The sequence below is a fragment of the Crotalus tigris genome, unplaced genomic scaffold (genome assembly GCF_016545835.1).
Source record: "Crotalus tigris isolate CLP2741 ecotype Arizona unplaced genomic scaffold, ASM1654583v1 scf7180000018335.1346539, whole genome shotgun sequence".
Lineage (NCBI taxonomy): Eukaryota > Metazoa > Chordata > Lepidosauria > Squamata > Viperidae > Crotalus > Crotalus tigris.
In genome coordinates, this window is record NW_024096950.1 from 642,343 (window position 1) to 661,890 (window position 19,548).

The following is a 19,548-nucleotide window of genomic DNA, read 5'->3' on the forward strand; positions in this document are numbered from 1 at the left end:
GCAATGAACATGAATTTGGGCAAACTCCAGAGACAGTGGAGGACAAGGGGGGCTGGAGTCCTATGGTCCATGGGGTCGCAGAGAGTCGGATTTAGCAACTGAACAAACAGCTGAGATGTGCACGAAAAACAAGACTCCAGGTGAGGGTAAAACAGGTGTTCAATACTTTAAAATATTTTAATTTCACGAGAGATGTATATACATAAAGATACACACATGTGCCTAGTTTTCAGCTCTGTCAAATGATCATAAATGGATAAAGTTCATATTTTACAAGGGACCCCACCCTCCCCTGTATAAATAAATATAAATATGGGTATATTTAGGGCATCTGTGAGATTGGAGATGAGATCTTCATGGTCTAGAAATGGATGTTGATGAGATTTCCAAGAATGCAGCGAGATCTACTCAAAAGTGCTCATTTGCTTCCATCTTGGTAACTCCCAAGCTGGGTTTCCCTCAGATTCAGTCCTCATGATACAAGAAATTGGGTTGGGATTGGCAGTTGCTCCGATAGATCATCGACTGGGTTTTTTTGGCTTTCTTTCTCATAAAAGAAGAATCGTCGTCCATAGTTAGAGCAAGGTAAGAAGCGATGCTGTTTCGGAGACCGTAGCTGAGGCCGGAGTCTTCCAATCTGAGCATGTCTGCAATGTCGCCGTCACGCTCCCTGGACCTTGAGAGAAAAGAAAGTGGCTTAAAACTTGCAAGATTAATGAGGGAGAATATTTGCAGCTCAGGGCTGAACTGCGGTTTCCTTGGTGCTCTCTGAGCTGGGTAGTTTTCTTTCAGACGTTTCATTACCCAACGAGGTCATTGCATCAGTGTTAGAAAGAAGTAAGGTTTGCTCTCTGTTTATATACGAGTGGTTTGCCTTTGTAGATAAACAGGAAACAACATCCCAGCCAAGGAAGTGCCAACTCAGTAAACAACAGCCTACTCAAGGAGTGAACAAGAATAATCCCTCCCAATATACGGCAAGCCACTTGTAAATAAACAGAGAACAAACTCCATTCCCTTGTAGCATTGATGATGGTACTTTTGCTTTACTTCCAGTATGAAACAGTATATCTCAAATGTCTTATCTTAAACAAGGGGTACCTTTGCACGTGATTCCACCTGAAGGTTTTGTTGCGCATCACCACGGGGGGCTCTTGATTCCTCACATCGTGGATACTGGTGTGTTGAGTGAGACAAGGAGTTGTGAGGATACAACACAGGCCATCAGCCACCTCTACAGATTGAAACAAAGGCAAAATGCATGCAAGTTGACCGCTTGTTTCAGCTACATTGATTGATACATTGCTGTTTCAAATGACTGTGCAATACTATACATTTCAGAAGCATTTATAGTCAAATTATATACCAAAGTAAAAGTAAAGATTTCTCCCCTGTCCAGTTATGTCCAACTCAAGGGGGCAGTGCTCATCTCTGTTTCTTAGCTGAGGGAGCCGGTGTTGTCCAAAGACACTTCTGTGGTCATGTGGCTAGCATAACAAGGTGCCGAGGCAAATGGAACACTATTACCTCCCCACCAAAGTGGTACCTATTTATCTACTTACAGTTGCATGCTTTCAAATTGCTAGATGGGAGCTGGAGCAAGTAACAGGCGCTCATCCCGTTACATGGTGCTTAGGTCTCAAACAAGGGCTGTCAGCTTTCCTGCTGACAAGCTCAGTGTCTTTAACCCCGAGCCATCATGCCACCCTCTCCCCTCAAGACATATATAACCATCTTTTAAAAATACTGCAAGTACTTCTGGCAAGCTGTACCAGTCTTGCAATTACTGAGTATTTTGCGAATTAAAGTCAAATAAAGTCAATTCCTGGAATTGCATCAACGCATCCATGCGGTTATCTTGACAGCATTATGGGAAATATTTCCTTCCTTCCTTCCTTCCTTCCTTCCTTCCTTCCTTCCTTCCTTCCTTCCTTCCTTCCTTCAGAGTGGTGTTTTTTTTTAACTTCCCAATCTAGCCTGCAGCCTTGGCATTTCCTGAATATCTCGCCACCAAATATTATCTGGGTTCAGTCCTGCTTAGTTTTCATTTCTTTTTAGATCAGTGGTTCTCAACCTGTGGGTCGCGACCCCATTTGGGGTCGAATGACCATTTACGGGGGTCGCCAAACAAGGCTGTCTGCCGGTTTTTTCCCCCTTTTCTTTAGCTGTGCTACTCCCTCTTATTCTATTGGCCGGCGCAGGGGGCGGCACCACGCATAGGCGGCGTTCCCGGGATTAATAATAATAATAATAATAATAAAAGTTGGAAGGGACCTTGGAGGTCATCTAGTCCAACCTCCTGCTCAGGCAGGATACCCTACCAATTCAGACAAATGGCTGTCCAGTCTCTTCTTAAAAACTTCCAGTGTTGGAGCATTCACTGCTTCTGGAGGTAGGTTGTTCCACTGGTTAATTGTTCTAACTGTCAGGAAGTTTCTCCTTAGTTCTAGGTTGCTTCTCTCTTTGGTTAGTTTCCATCCGTTGCTTCTTGTCCTGCCTTCAGGCGCCTTGGAGAATAGCTTTATTTATCTCTGTTTCTCTCTCTCTCTCTCTGTCTCTCTCTCTCTCTCTCTATATATATATATATATATAGTTCTCCGGTGAGAGATATTTTTTAAAAAAGCTATTTTGAGGGGAAAATATACCATAGAGGTAGACCTCAACTTAGGACGACAATTGAGCCCAAAATTTTCTGTTGCTAAGCGAGACTTTTGTTAAGTGAGTTTTGCCCCATTTTACAACCTTTTTCGCCTTCATTCAACCTTTGTTAAATGAAGCACTGCAGTGGTTAAATTAGTAACACGGTTGTTAAGTGAATCTGGCTTCTCCATTGACTTTGATTGTCAAAAGATCGCAAAAGGGGATGATGTGACCCTGGGCACTGCAACCGTCATAAGTACGAGTCAGTTGCCAAGCATCTGAATTTTGATCACATGACCATGGGGATGCGGCAATGGTCAAAAGTATGAAAAGAGGTCGTAAGTCACTTTTTAAAGTATCATTGTAACTCTGAACAGTCACTAAATGAACTGTTGTAAATCGAGGACTACGTGTATTTCAAAATATATTTCCATTGCAGGAATTGGGTATGGTCAGTCTAGAGAAAAGAAAGACCAGGGGGGACATGATAGCAGTATTGCAGTATTTGAGGGGCTGCCACAAAGAAGAGGGGGTCAAATTATTCACCAAAGCACCAGAGGGCAGGACAAGAAACAATGGATGGAAACTAGTCCAGGAGAGAAGCAACTTGGAATGAAGGAGAAACTTTTTAACAGTGAGGACAATTAACCAGTGGAACAGCTTGCCACCAGAAGTTGTGAGTGCTCCAACACTGGAGGTTTTTAAGAAGAGACTGGACAGTCACTTGTCTGAAATGGTATAGGGTCTCCTGCTTGAGCAGGGGGTTGGACTAGAAGACCTCCAAGGTCCCTTCTAGCTCTATTCTGATTAAAGGAGTAGATTTTAAACTCTTTATATTTAAAGTCAAATCCATCACTAAAATAACGGAAGGCACATTTAAAATAAAAGCAGATGTAGGAAATAAAACGGACGATAAGCAGACGCAAAAAAGGAACGATAACTCCAGGCTTCACAATGTGCCTTAGAACTGGGCATTCATCTCTAATGTTTGCAGGAAAACCTCTGGACTATTTAAAGTGCACAAAGAAATTCTCTGCAACATTGAAGATTAACGGCTATAGTTTTAGCAGCTCCTCCAATGCTAAAAGGAGGGATACATATTTTTTTCTTTTCCCTAATAACATTTTATTTAAAGCGCACTTGCAAAGAGGAGGATATTGTTTCCATTAAGTTAAAAAAAAAACCCAAAGCTTCACATAATTTCCAAATGACGGTTTCATGTACACATTTGAATCCACTCAGTTTAGGTAATGAATTTGTTAGGGTGAATATGGAAAAAAGCTAGCTGTGCAAAAACAGGTTGAGGCTAAAATTAGTTGTTGGTTATCATATGACTTCCACTTTCACATCCTCTATTTTCAGTGGTTTTCAAAAAAAAAAAAAAGCAAAATGTTTTGAGATGAGTGATGGGGAAAGAGATTAGTATGACATCACTGGACAACTGATGTTTCTAATCCACTGAAGCGGTCTAAAATATAAGCACGGAGAACTGATATTTACCTACCACTGGGTGTAAAAGGATGCTTCCTTTTCTTTGATGTGAATCTTCAGCTGGCATGGTTTGTGAGAAGTGGCGTGGTTGTTAGAGAAGTTGTGGCTTCACACCATTGAAAATGCATGAGATATTCACATTAATTAGAACAGTGGTTCTCAACCTGTGGGTCGGGACCCCATTTGGGGTTGAACGACCATTTCACGGGGGTCGCCAAACAACGCAGTCCGCCATTTTTTCCCCCTTTTCCTTAGCTGTGCTACTCCCTTTTATTCTATTGGCTTTTGAAAGCCAATAGAATAGACTCTCTTGAATAGAGTCTAATTCTATTGGCTTTCAAAAGCCAATAGGAATTGTCCAGGCTGTCTCTGCCCTGCTGAGCCCGCCAAAAGTCCCATTCTGCAAACGGTGCTGCACCAGTTGAGTAGTCCTCGACTTACGACCGGTTGGGGGTCGCGGCATTAAAAAGGTTGAGAACCACTGAATTAGAACATAGAATAATAGAATTGGAAGGGACCTTGAAGATCTTCTAGTCCAAACTCCTACTCGAGCAGGGGACACCACTTCTGAAGGCAAACTGTTCCATTAGTTGATTGCTCTCACCATTAGGAAATTTCTTCTTAGTTCTAGATTGCTTCTCTCCTTGGTTAGTTTCCATGCATTGTTTTTTGTCTTGCCATTTGGTGCTTTGGAAAATATTTCGACCCTCTCATCTTTGTAGGTATCCCTCAAATATTGGAACCCTGCTACCATGTCCCCCTAGTCCTTCTTTTATAATAATAATAATGATAAAGTTGGAAGGGACCTTGGAGGTCATCTAGTCCAACCCCCTGCTCAGGCAGGAAACCCTATACCATTTTGGACAAATGGCTGTCCAGTCTCTTCTTAAAAACTTCCAGTGTTGGCGCATTCACCGCTTCTGGAGGCAGGTTGTTCCACTGGTTAATTGTTCTAACTGTCAAAAAGTTTCTCCTTAGTTCTAGGTTGCTTCTCTCCTTGATTAGTTTCCACCCGTTGCTTCTTGTCCTGCCTTCAGGCGCTTTGGAGAATAGCTTGACTCCCTCTTCTTTATGGCAGCCCCTGAGATATTGGAATACTGCTATCATGTCCCCCCTAGTCCTTCTCTTCGTTAAACTAGACATACCCAATTCCAGCAACCGTTCCTCATATGTTTTAGCCTCCAGTCCCCTAATCATCTTTGTTGCTCTTCTCTGTACTTTTTCCAGAGTCTCAACATCTTTTTTGTATTCTGGTGACCAGAACTGGATGCAGTATTCCAAGTGTGGTCTTCCTAAGTGTTTGTAAAGCAGTACTAGAACTTCACGTGATTTTGATTCTATCCCTCTATTAATGCAGCCTAGGATTGTGTTGACTTTTTTTTTTGGGCTGCTGTTGCACATTGCTGGCTCATATTTAAATAATTGTCCACTAGGACTCTAAGATCCCTCTCACAGTTACTGGAATTGAACCACATTTCACTTAGCCCTGGGGTAGGCAACCTTGGCTCTTTTATGACTTATGGACCAACCCCCAGAATTCCTGAGCCAGCATGGCTCAGCTTAGAAACCTCTCCTTTCCGCTCAGCATGGCTGGCTCAGGAATTCTGGGAGTTGAAGTCCACCAGTCATAAAAGAGCCAAGGTTGCCTACCCCTGACCTAGCCTATACCTGTACAGTTGGTTTTTCTTGCCTAAGTGTAGAAGTAGTGCAAACCTTAATATAGTCCTTAATTTTTGGATGCTCTATGGAAGTTTTCATTTGATCTTTCTTTTGTTCTGAGCTGTTGAACGTTTCCTGCACGGAGCTGGTTGTGTCTTCTGACTGCGTGCAAGAATGCTAAAACTATTATAAATAATCTCAGTTGATAAGGACAATGTAGGAAAAATTATGGCCTGTTCGTACTTTTTATGGCATTTATTACTGTGGCTTTTTAGATTTTTGTCTGTTTTTATATCAATTGTTTTGTCTGTTGCTTGGCAACGTCCAGAATAGCCTTGGAGAGATAGACGGCTATATCAGTTTGATTAATAATAAATAAATTGTTGCCATAGCACAGTCTTAATGTGTGTTCAGAGAGCATATTAGTGGAAATGCTTTTTTGCTTTACAGGTTGTAAGTAGTTTTTCCTGAGGCCATTGTACGATGCGTGCTCTGCTTTAAACTACAGCGTATTTTGACATAGTGGTTGGCTTCACAGCGCATACTAGACTTGGTAACCCGATGATGGATAGTTTGGGGGTGAACATAATGCGAAAATCATGTTATTGCCTTAGAACAGCGGTTCTCAACCTGTGGGTCGGGACCCCATTTGGGGTCGAATGACCATTTCACGGGGGTCGCCAAACAACGCAGTCCGCCATTTTTTCCTCTTTTCCTTAGCTGTGCTACTCCCTTTTATTCTATTGGCTTTTGAAAGCCAATAAAATAGGCTCTCTTGAATAGAGTCTAATTCTATTGGCTTTCAAAAGCCAATAGGAATTGTCCAGGCTGTCTCTGCCCTTCTGAGCCCACCAAAAGTCCCATTCTGCAAACGGTGCTGCAAGTTGCCTGCAGTGAAGGCGAGCTGTCTTCCACCCCTCCCTGCTGAGCAACTACTAAAAATGTAAGTAAAAGAGGGCCAGGGATGGGAGGTGGGAGGCCGGCGGGCACCGGGAGGGTTGCTGGCGCGCGTGGGGCCCGGCGGGTGCCTTACCTCCCTTGGGCTGGGCCAGCTGGTGGCCCAGCCGGTGGTTGGCCTGCGCCATATCTGCTGCTTGCCAGCTACGCCTCGGCCAGCGCAGGGGGCGGCACCACGCATGCGCGGCACTCCTGGGCAGGGAAAGTCCTCGACTTACGACCGGTTGGGTAGTCCTCGACTTACGACCGGTTGGGGATCGCAGCATTAAAAAGGTTGAGAACCACTGCCTTAGAACGTTCTATGAACCAGGCCAACAAGTTAAGCCATGATATTGGGCATAACTTGTTCTTAATCCATGACTTTGCACAAGGCATTCATTTCCATACTTTCGGAATGACCAAACATTGCACGGACAGAAAGGAGAAATCCTAGCCAAATCCTAATGACAAGTTGCATTTCTGATCTTGGGAAAGAAGGGGATTGGAGCTTTCTCTTACCAGAATAGTGGTTTACGAGGTCCTCAAGGCACTGAAACGTTTGCCGAGGCGAAATGTAATACCAATTGTTTGGCAAGCGGAAGATTCTGTAATGCTTCACGTTCACGTGCCGGACTGACAGTGAATAAAAACCTGGAGGGAAAGTAAAGTTGCTGTAAAAAGAGTCACGATTTAGATTAGGCAGTCTAGCCAGGGATGAAGATTGCAGCCCAAGAGCATACAGAAAGAGTCACTTATTCCTCACCCTGGTTTATGAGAAAATAGACCAGTGTTTCCTAACCGGCTTTTGCTTACCATTTGTTGTTTCGCTTTTTCTAATCATGAAAGAGCCAGTTTTGTTACTGGGAAGGAGCAGAAGTTCTTCAGCTTTTTCTCTGCCGATACCTTCAAATAACCAGCTGCAGGAAAAATAAGTCAAGGTTTATATAGCAAAAACAAAAGCATAGTGCACAATGGGCTTGGGAAGGCTGATTACTGTGTCTTTGGAAATAATAATAATAATAATAGTAGTAGTAGTAGTAGTAGTAGTAATGAAGTTGGAAGGGACCCTGGAGGTCATTTAGTCCAACCCCCTGCTCAGGCAGGAAACCCTATACTATTTCGGACAAATGGCTGTCCATCTCTTCTTAAAAAGTTCTAGCGTTGGAGCATTCACCGCTTCTGGAGGCAAGTTGTTCCACTGGTTAATTGTTCTAACTGTCAGGAAGTTTCTCCTTAGTTCTAGGTTGCTTCTCTCCTTGATTAGTTTCCACCCGTTGCTCCTTGTCCTTTCTTCAGGCGCTTTTTATTTTACCGTATTTTCCGGCGTATAAGATGACTCGGCGTATAAGACGACCTCTGACTTCGGAGAAGATGGTTTAGAAAGTCGTCTTATACGCCGGAAAATACGGTACACATCTGGATTTCCCAGTCAGTTCCTGATTGCAAGTTATTGGAGAGTGGGAAATATAATTAATGGACATATCATATAAATATGAGTACAGAAATGGACATTTTCAACAGCATAGATACACATAATGAAATTCCTTACCCATGGAAAACTCTGGCAACACAATTTTCTGGAATATAATGTTCTTTTCCAGAAGTCAGGGAGCAAGCTTTCCACCAGACACCCTCGCTGAAAAAATGAAAAGACGAAGCTGCTGTCAAAGCCATGATGAAAACAGTCTAAAATTAGAATTAATCTCACTGGATAGTGAATATTTGTATCTCAGGGTTGAAGTGCGGGGTCCTTTGTGCTCTCATAGAATTAAAAAAGATCTTGAGGGTTTTCTAGCCCCAGAAGGTAGAGGTAGAATATATCCTGGAATTTGAGGTGGGTTTTTTTTCCTGGAAAACTTGTCTAGTTACCTTAAAATGACCAAGAAAGACCCATTATCTCACAGTATTTATGAGATAAAAACCAAGGGATTTTAATAATAATAATAATAATAATAATAATAATAATGTTGGAAGGGATCCTGTAGGTCATCTACTCCAACCCCAATTGGTGAAAGGATCTAAACTGAAATGTCAGATAAGTTGAAAACGTTCAATAAATTGTGCCTAAAAGGATTTCCATGCCTGACTGAAAGCAGTCCACTTTACCTTGGAAAGGGTGTATACATATCATGTTTAGGCTCAGATTTAAAGAAAGTACTCATGGGAGGAACATGATAATTTTAGCTGATTCCTAAACTGGGCTTTGCATACATTAGTTACCATTTGAGGAGTTTGACCCCATAATGCCATCACGAAATTATATGAGCGGGCACTTAAAGTCGATGGATCCCATTTCTGTATAATTTCCTCATAGGAAACAAATATTTGGCCTGGTGTCCTACAATATAGAATAGAATAGAGTAGAGTAGAGTAGAGTAGAGTAGAGTAGAGTAGAGTAGAGTAGAACTGGAAGGGACCTTGGAGGTCTTCTAGTCCAGCCCCCTGCTCATGCAGGAGAACCTATACCATTTAAAAACCTCCAGTGATGGAGTGGCCACGATTTCTGAAGGCAAGCCGTTCCATTGGTTGATTGTTCTCACTGTTAGGAAGTTTCACCTTAATTCCAAATTGCTTCTCTCTTTGGTCAGTTTCCAACCATTGTTTCTTGTCCTGCCTTCAGATGCTTTGGAGAATAGTTTGACCCCCTCATCTTTATGGCAGCCCCTCAAATACTGGAGTGATGCTATCATGTCACTCCTCGTCCTTCTCTTCATCAGACTAGCCAAAACCAAATCCTGCAGCCGTTCTTCATATGTTTTAGTCACCAGGCCTTTGATCATTTTAGTTGCTCTTCTCTGAATTTTTTCCAAAGAGAGACACAGCTCTTTGCATATTCTGCAAGCTCTCATGACATTTGTGTATGTGCCCGGCAGTGTCATAACAGGAAGAGGAAAGTTCCATCCAATCTCGACTGTCGCACTTGTCAACCGTGAGCTCAGAGGCTTGACTGGTACACCAATTGTTTATTTTTGGCCCGGTTTCGAAAAACAAAACAAAACTGTCCATCATCAGCATGCCTAGTCACCTGCTTTGAAACGCCCAAGCGGAGGCAAATTTACACAAGCGTGCTTTCTTGGCAATTTACACAAGGGTGACGATAGGCTGCCTTTTTCCTATTTGCACACACACACACAAAAGCTGATTTTCACTCTTTCATCTTTGTGGTTTTCTTTTGTTTTTTAAGGTAGAAGAGAAGAGGAGGAACGTTGGTTGGAAATAACACATATGCATTTTCATTTGTGATGTTAGGAAAGAAAAAAAAATCATGCTTGATTCTTAGTAATATAGAGCCCAGGGAATCTGTATGGGTTTTCCATACAATGTATGGTTTATTTCCTTATATATTTCCTTATTTATATATTTCCTTCAGGTAACCTCTGTGGAATATACAGATAGTCCTTGATTTACCCTAAAACTGGGAGTAGATTTTAGTAGTAAGACATAACAGTATTAAATTTGGACAGCCATGTGACCAGATTGGATTTTTATGGCCATTTTTACAGTGGTTGTTATGCAGTCTTAAGCTTGAATCCATTCTCCTGAATGAGCATTTTTTTGCTGTAAACTTTGCAGATCACAGTCACGTGATTGTGAGGGGTTGCGATCAGTTGTGCATGGTGGCCTAATTTGTCCATTTCTATCACATCCCCACCAATCAGTCAGGGATGAAGCAGGGAAATACTTTTGCAATAACTTCTCACGACAAAAGGTACTGGCTCCCCCCCACCTCTCTTAACTCCTACCAAATTATATCAGAAATTATGCTGCTGTAATCCTTGAGTTCCCAAAAAAAATTACCCTTTCCAACTATTTGTTAGGTTTATAGGCAAATAACAGAAGTGGAATAAAATTTACCTTTAACTGTATTAAGATGATATGGAAAAATATTAAAATTGCATTTACAAAAAATCTTAACCTTTATTGCAGTTGAGTGGGGGAGGACTTTGCCACCTGTTCTTGGTGGGGCTGGACTGACGGTTTTCTTTAAGGTTTAAGAAAACTTTAAATAGTTAAGAAATTTATTCCCCCAAAGATAATATCTGCTCTAAAAATATATAACCCAACGTAGCCAAACCATGTAAGAACAAATGCAAATGGCAACACAACTTTTATAACCTAAAAGAAGAAGAAATTGCATACTTACTCTGATATCACACGTAGTTTCTCCCCAACTTGAAATATAGGCTGGCTTATATCCGGCGTGGGATAGTCATGGAGAACAGCAAGAAAATCACTTCTCTGGCCTGCAAAATCAATCAATATCATTAAGTTGCATTAAAAGAGACTGCATTTGTAGAGAACATTGTCTTGAGCTGTTAAGTTATAATCACAAGATAGCACGCTGATTTTATTAGATAGTATAAGTGGCACATTGTTACCTTGCTAAGGGGATAAGATTAAATTTAGATTTAAAAATAGCGCCACAGGAAATGAAAACTGGAAGGCAGAAAAATCAAGATCATCTTCCCATTCAGTGAAGACACTCTGGTTTGACTTTAGCCACTATTATTAATGCAGAAAGAAAAGAAAAGAAAGGGAAGAGAAAGGAAAGAGAGAAAAGAAAGAAAGAAAGAAAGAAAGAAAGAAAGAAAGAAAGAAAGAAAGAAAGAAAGAAAGAAAGAAAAGAAAGAAAAGAAAGAGAGAAAGAGAAAGAGAAAGAGAAAAGAAAGGAAGGAAGGAAGGAAATCCTAAGGAGAAAAAAAAATAAAATTATAGTATTGCCTTCCTTTGTAAAGATAAAGTGAGAAAAGAATTGGGAGCAGGGCTTTGCTTACACATCTTTGGATTTCATGCTTGGTATCCTTGCTGAAAAATATGAGAAGGGCTGGAAAGAGATCTCAGCTTAGCTTGTACCAGACCAGATGGAGATACAAGGGTCCATGTAGGAGACCTATCCTGTCTCAGAAGTATCATAAGAACTTGGCAAGTAGAAGGTATGATGGAGAACTGCTCTTGGCATCCCAAAGGTTTATTAGTTGTTAAGGTTGGAGAAGTGGACTTCTGGGGCTAAATTTCAGGATAACTACTAGAGATCATTACAGATAACATATGAAAGATAGCTGGAGGTCTAAACTGGTGCTAGTTTGGCTTCACATAAAACATTTTATGGTGTTTTGTTACTCTGCCAAAAGCTAAACCTTGCTTGAGCTTGCCTTCCAATGTCTCCACTTATCTACTACTGTTGTTGTGGAAGTTCAGCCACCTCATAGTTCTAAACCATCTTCCTGTTGCATGTATGGGATCAGATCTTGAGTAACAACAACAGGAAGTATTCTGCTTGTAGATTACTCAGGGACATTTGGCTGTCTCCTGAAGTTCTAGAAAAGAGGCCCCCACCCTAATTAAGGGCCAAAAATTGACGCTTTTTTGGTAAGTGACTCTACAACCGGCCTTAATTCATAGTTCAGCCCAGTTACACTCATTTTTCCCACCTGCTTGCAGGAAAGAGTCTAAGGCAGTATTTCTCAACCTTGACAATTTTAAGGCATGTGGACTTCAACTCCCAGAATTCCACAGCCAGCATTGCTGGCTGTGGAATTCTGGGAGTTGAAGTCCACATGCCTTAAAATTGTCAAGGTTGAGAAACACTGGTCTAAGGGAATAAATGCTCGGTTCTTTGCAACGGTTAAAATTGTCCCCTCTTTGTTCACCTCTCTTGAGTCTTACCCACTAATATTTTCCCCATAGTGACCCAACTTCAGGATTTATTGAAGACTCCTCGTGGATCAGTTTTGCATATACACAGGAGTCATCAACCAGAGAACTGAATTAGCTATTAGCAACTTTGTCCTTGATTAAAACAAGAAAACTGATAAGTGCAAAAGGCAGAAGAAGCCATTTGAAAGGGTGCGACAGGTTGAAAGAAAGTTGGCAGTGACATTTTATCAAGAAGAATGCCAGGCACAAAGAATAATAATAATAACAACAACAACAACAACTCGATAGGTAGACAAAATGCCAAATCCAGTCTGAATATCTGGCTGACTGTGCGATGATCCATAATAATAAAAAAGTTGGAAGGGACCTTGGAGGTCATCGAGTCCAACCCCCTGCTCAGGCAGGAAATCCTACACTATTTTGGACAAATGGCTGTCCAGTCTCTTCTTAAAAACTTCCAGTGTTGAAGCATTCAACACTTCTGGAGGCAGGTTGTTCCACTGGTTAATTGTTCTAACTGTCAGGAAGTTTCTCCTTAGTTCTAGGTTGTTTCTCTCCTTGATTAGTTTCCATCCATTGCTTCTTGTCCTGCCTTCAGGCGCTTTGGAGAATAGCTTGACTCCCTCTTCTTTGGGGCAGCCCCTGAGATACTGGAACACTGCTATCATGTCCCCCCTCATCCTTCTCTTCATTAAACTAGACATACCCAATTCCAGCAACCGTTCCTTATATGTTTTAGCCTCCAGTCCCCTAATCATCTTTGTTGCTCTTCTCTGTACTCTTTCTAGAGTCTCAGCATCTTTTTTACATCGTGGTGACCAAAACTGGATGCAATATTCCAAGTGTGGCCTTACCAAGGCATTGTAAATTGGTATTAATATTTCACGTGATCTTGATTCTATCCCTCTGTTAATGCACTGAGTTGGCTTTTTTGGCAGCAGCACACTGCTGGCTCATATTTAAGTGATTGTCGTCTATACACAATAATCCAGTCTACTAACGGTCAGCTAAATTGATGCTAGATAAGAGTCAGTGGAATTCAAGACGGTTTAGAGTTAGATCGCTTATGGGAACATAATGATTCCAGGCTGATTCTTCTCTTGACTCAGTTCATAGAGTCTGCCTGTCCTTTTTCTACAAAAAATAAACTATGGTCACCACATCCATGAATAATGAAAACTTGTGGGAAAAGAGAGTGCCATTTTTCCCCTCACTATTGTAGAATCTCATAAATCAATCCATGACTAAACTAGCTACAATAGATTGTTAGATGGATTAGATGTTTATGGAGATGTTACAAGAAAGACAGGAAGGAAAGCATCAAAGGGCCTTAAATAGTTAAATAGGCAAGGAAACTAAATACAAACATCTCATTAGAAATAAAAAAAGTCTTTGTTCTTTTGACTGAAGACATATTTTAAAAGAACAATCTCTAATAGTCTTATCAAACATCAACAGACTTTAGTGTTGATTTTTTTTTTAAAAAAGCACTAGTGTTAGAACTTAAAATGATGGACTGATAAATAGCTGCAATCAAGATACAAAGTCAATGTAGCTTTAATTAGTGGAAAATCAGCAAGGAGGGGAAAGTAAGTAGGCCCCATAATTCATTCCAAGAAATGCTCAACCTCTTTATGCAAACTGAACGAGTTATTTGCTGAAAACTGCATTTTTGTATATTTTAAGTTCAATTTACAGTTAAAAATCGAATTCCAGATCCTTAATTTAGGAGGAACCCATACATAAATATGTGCAGTAGTAGAAAGTACATATTTATAATATTTGAAAACTGCTTTCAAATATGCTTAGATTTAGGGAAAGATACACACAAAGATATATGAATTTTCATCAAGATCAAAAGAACGGGAAAGAACAAAGTTAAATTGGGTGGTCTTTTAGCCTGACTCCATTTTCTGAAACAAATTTTATTGTTTTTTTTAATTCTTAGAACAAAGTGCTCAAGACACACCATGGCGCTGGGGTAATCAAACATCCAAAAATAAAACCATATATGAATAACTCAAATCCATGCATCAAATATTCCCTCTCTATTTCCCTCAGATAGCTTAATATATTTAAGATAATCTATTTCTAATTTAAATTTCTATTAATCCTAAACCTGTTTTGAAGCTTTATAAATGTACAATTACCATAATCAAATTTAACTTTAAATAAACACATTATCAATTCAGGTATCCCTTCCAGGTATATTCTAGTTCCTTAATCTTGTTTATTTCTTCTTCCACTAATATCTCCTAATTAAAATAAAATATTAGTCTACCCTATACATCTCTAATCCATCCATCCATCAATCTCTTTAAGATAACAAGATAATATCAAACCTTAAATCATTTCAGTCCATTGGACAAGATTCAAATTTCATCCAGTTAATTATCATACCTAATAACATCCATGTTATCAAACAAAAACATCATCGTACTGACTCCATTTTCTTTCTTTTTTTAATTAAAAAGTTTTATAAAAATTAAAATATAACCCACCCAAACCCCCCCCTCCCTCCCCAACTTCCCAGAGCTGAGTACAGGGTTACAAATATGATAAACATAATCTAACTAACATTAACCAACTATATAAATAACCAAGTCCATAATGCACTAACTCCCCTTTAACATAAATATAAACAAATTGAAAATAAACATAATAATAATGAAAACATAAACAAATTAATATCCTAATTATTAAACAATACAATCTCCAAATTGCTAAACAATAGTAATACTACTACTAATAATAATATCATAATAATACTCTAAAATTAACTCATAAGCTAAATGAAACTTTTTAGTCCCATATTTATTCTGAATATAATTTATCCATCTTTTCCAAACCAAAATATATCTTTCTTGTGAGTGATCCTTCAAATAAGCAGAAATCTTAGCCATTTCTGCTAAATTTGACACCTTAAGCGGTACTGACTCCATTTTCTGACCAAGGCATCAGAATTTTGATCAGGATACCCTGGGGCCATAAGTGTGAAAAATGGTTATAGGTCACTTGTTTCCAGTGCCATTGTAACTTCAAACTAAACAAATGGTTATAAGTCGAGGACTACCTGTAAACTGGAGTAAACTGTTGGGCCAGAGATGTACTCGGAAACCCTATCAGAGGTGAGATTGGTTATAGGTTGAATGTTAAACCAGGTAGCTACGAATCAAAAGAATGATAGGCAGACAGATTGGGGGAATATGGCTGGAAGCCAGTTCAAACTGGAAGAAGAAGAGAGAGTCTTGATGCTTTTTCCTTCCTCCCCAGTTTAAAAAAAGAAGCCATTTCTCGCAAAAGGAAACCCCATCCCAGCAACTCAACCTAAAAAAATAGGCCTATTTGGTAGAAAAAGAGAACTGTGTAGGAAGGAATTGTGCAGAATTAAAATAAGAGCTTTCTAACTCAATTGTCTATCACACACGAGTTGGAAACACCAACTGAAGATGACCCTGGGGCAGAGGTCAACACTGGGACACCAGGACCCCAACATTTGATGTACTACTAAGCATTGATGCCAACTATGATGTCATGAGAACTTGTAGACTAGTTGTCTTTCGGAATATATTTCTAGTTATCATTCAATTGTTATACTTTGTCTTCCTTTCCTATGTCCTTCTGAATCGTAATTTAAAAACAAACAAACACGTACCTGATTGCCAAGGTGTAGTCTTCACTTCAGGTGTGGTTTTCAATATTTTGATGGCATTCCCCATCGTTTTTCTCTTCCTTCCAAGTGCTTTTTTCCCCCCAGAACTAGGTAAAACACATATGAAAAGTTCAAGTCCAAATGTTCTCTCGTCAATACAAAAATGGCAACTTCTGGAAGAATGAGGAAAGTATATATATAAAACTGTGCGGTATTTATCACTTTGCATAAGGAGATATGTTGAAATTCTCCTGGCTTTTGTCAAGTTTCCACAATGGTGGCAACAGCGAACTGCTATATGAGATAATTTTTTCAAACTTGGCATATGAATAAGGTGTTTATTATTTTGTAGGGTAGATATAAAGGTTGATGAGAACTTGTCAGACAAATGGCTGTCCAGTCTCTTCCTAAAAACTTCCAATGTTGGAGCATTCACCGCTTCTGGAGGCAGGTTGTTCCATTGGTTAATTGTTCTAACTGTCAGGAAGTTTCTCCTTAGTTCTAAATTGCTTCTCTCCTTGATCAGTTTTCATCCATTGCTTCTCATCCTGCCTTCAGGCGCCTTGGAGAATAGCTTGACTCCCTCTTCTTTGTGGCAGCTCCTGAGATATTGGAAGACTGCTATCATGTCCCCCCTCATCCTTCTCTTCATTAAACTAGACATACCCAATTCCAGCAACCGTTCCTCATATGCTTTAGCCTCCAGTCCCCTAATCATCTTTGTTGCTCTTCTCTGTACTCAGCATCTTTTTTACATCGTGGTGACCAAAACTGGATGCAGTATTCCAAGTGCGGCCTTACTAAGGCATTGTAAAGTGGTATTAATACTTCACAATGCCTTAGTATCTGTTGAGGGAATACCTCAAATGTTCAACATCTATGCTTTATTTTTCCTGTTTGAAGGAGATGAAATATTGGTCTTGATACAGAAGAATTCTGATGAAATGATAGAGGGGAAAATTAAAATAAGAGCAGGTGGAAGTCAACCATTAAAGGAACAGATGAAATCCCCTTTGTTGGCTGTTTGAGCCAAGACCTGATAAGTGTTTATTGGAGATGCATTAATCTGGAGTTCTACATTAAGTAGGGAATTAATCTTGAGCATTCAAATGGTCTTCTTCCAACTCCATGATCTCTGAGAAATCCATAAAATAGATCAGGTGCCTAGAATCCTGCAAGAGCTTTCAACACAATGCAGACATGCGTCCCCATTTCCAGATTTTTAAAAATCACAAAGAGATCTTGACAGCTGCATTTTTAAACAAATAAGCTTGTTTAGTTTGCCTTCTCCATCAATTCTCTCTCAATTTAATATTTCTTTTAAAGCTCTGTGCAGGGTTAATCCAAATTATGTTGCAGTAAAGGAAAAAAAACAAGGTTTAATATTTACCTCCTTTTTGGGGGAAATAGGAGAGGAAAAAGGAAAGAAAAAGAAAATGTCTAAAAGTCAAGACTGTGAAATGAAATTGTCTCTAAAGTCTTTTGGTCTGAAATCCTGGGTGGATATGGCCTTGCTAAGAGAGGTGTGTGTTTATTTTGTTTAACGTGTTTATTGAAGCATTTCTTGATTTAGTTTAGAAAAGGAAATGAAGACACTCACTTTTCTATTTGGGTGTGTTTTCCTGCTTCTTCACACTGCTAGGTGTTAAATTACATATAAGTTAATTCTAACATCAGCTCGGTAATTAATTTGTAATGTTTTGGCTCTTTTTTCCTACAATGTCAGTGAATTCCCACAATTGTACTGAAGTAGCCTGAAGATAGCATGGAAGGCAATTCAAAAGAGATTTTGGAGGTTCACAATGTCTGCAAACTTCATCCCAATTTTGCTTCTGAGAAGCAGGTTTGACAGGGGCTGGGTTTTTTTTCCCCAAGAGAATTATAAAAATTGATAAAAGGTAACACGAAGTGTGGGTGGGTGTGTTTGTCTTATGTTCTGCCTCTGAAATAGAAGCAACCTTCCCCTTGACATTCCACCCCCAACATTTTCTGCTGTGAGTTAGGCACAAATTAAGCATGAGATTTTTCCACTCAGTCCAAACCCCCCCAAAAAACAAAAAAAAACCCAATTTCTTTTGGAGGGTGTCTTCAAGTCACCGGTGACCTCTGGTGACTTCCCAGACAATTCCTTACAGTTTCTTGGCAAAGTTTCAGAAGTGGTGTGCCATTGCCTCCTTCCCAGGGCTAAGAGACAGTGGCTGGCCCAAAGTCACCCAGCCGGCTTTATGCCTATGGCAAGACTAGAACTCACAATCTCCTGATTTCTAGCCTGCTACCTTGACCACTTGACCCAACTGGCTGTCAATCAGCAGAGAGGTCAACTATCTCCAAGCACATTTGTCTTGGCTTCAGAAGTTGTGGGTGCTCCAACACTGGAGGTTTTTAAGAAGAGATTGGACAACCATTTGTCTGAAATGTTATAGTGTTTCTGGCTTGAGCAGTCGGTTGGACTAGGAGACTTCCAAGGTCTTTCCAATTGTGTTATTCTGTTATTCAACACACTCTTTCGTCCTCCAAACAAGACCATCTTCTCTTTGTATTTCTATCACTGCTTCCTTCTTAACTTTGTCTAAACAGACAATAGCCCTCTTCCAAGTGAAGTTTCCTCAAGGGATCTTCCACAACTACAGACCTCGTGTCCTCTGAATCCAATCTAATGTTTTCCCAATGGGAGAACACCAAGCAAGGTGACAATTTTGTGCTTGATTTCTCCTCTTTGGGTACTGCCTGCTTGTTCAAGAAGGATGGGTAAACAGATCCTAGCTGTCAGAAGAGGAACAGCTGGTTCAGGTGGTCTTTGCTGGTCTTCCCATAGAAGTGTGGATGTAGGCAAGTATCTGGAGATAGCATCTCTTTGTGTCCACAATGAAAAGAGGCATTCCTTTTCTGCTCTCTAGTGTTGTCATCCTTTTTCCTTTAACCCGATACAAGTGAGGACTTACAGGAATGATGGGAATGGAACAGAATTCTGTTCTCTTCACCTAAATCCATTGAGATGGAAAAAAAAACCCATTCCCACATCTCTGGTTGCTTTTGATGAGCTGCAGGACCATCTACAGAAGTACCTCAGATCCAAAACCAAAGCTAAACGATTGCATAAACCCTGAACTCTTTTTAGAGATAAATCTTTTCCAATGTCTTTGGACTAAGCCAGAGCTCTTTGTGTTATGAGCAATGGGGGAATCCTTCTACCCAGGTAAGATTGATGCTTACCTTGTCTTCAGATGTCAACCATTGTGTCCTCCTTTCAATGTTTTATTCTCTCTCTCTTTACCCCTGGGATACAACTGTCCCACAGTGTGAAAAGGCTCTTTAGAAGGAACTGCAGCTTCAGAGCTGATGGCAGCTGACCCTAAAATAAGACTTCGGGGAAGTTCAGCCTATCTTGTAGCACAACACTGGTTAAACAGACCACATACTTCCTCTTAGAAATAAGGAAGGCTTCAGCGTACTTGCAAAAGATCTGGTTCCTGTTGCTTGCAACCAAGGAGTTTGGCTAAGGAGGCGTTGGT

The 19,548-nt window shown here is 40.2% G+C and overlaps 2 protein-coding genes across 2 annotated transcripts in view; one reads left to right on the plus strand and one right to left on the minus strand.

Annotated features, from left to right (window-relative positions):
- The window catches only part of TG (thyroglobulin), a 147,157-nt gene that overhangs the window by 90,428 nt on the left and 37,181 nt on the right, over positions 1–19,548 (plus strand). The gene's annotated exons all lie outside the window — the stretch shown is intronic.
- SLA (Src like adaptor) lies at positions 159–19,408 on the minus strand. Its single transcript, XM_039350460.1, has 8 exons — positions 19,250–19,408; positions 16,040–16,143; positions 10,871–10,970; positions 8,276–8,362; positions 7,540–7,643; positions 7,246–7,377; positions 1,102–1,234; positions 159–676 (listed from the first exon to the last, which is right to left on the minus strand). Exons 2-8 carry the CDS (start codon positions 16,101–16,103, stop codon positions 466–468), a joined length of 831 nt encoding a protein of 276 aa, XP_039206394.1. The 5' UTR covers positions 16,104–16,143; positions 19,250–19,408; the 3' UTR covers positions 159–465.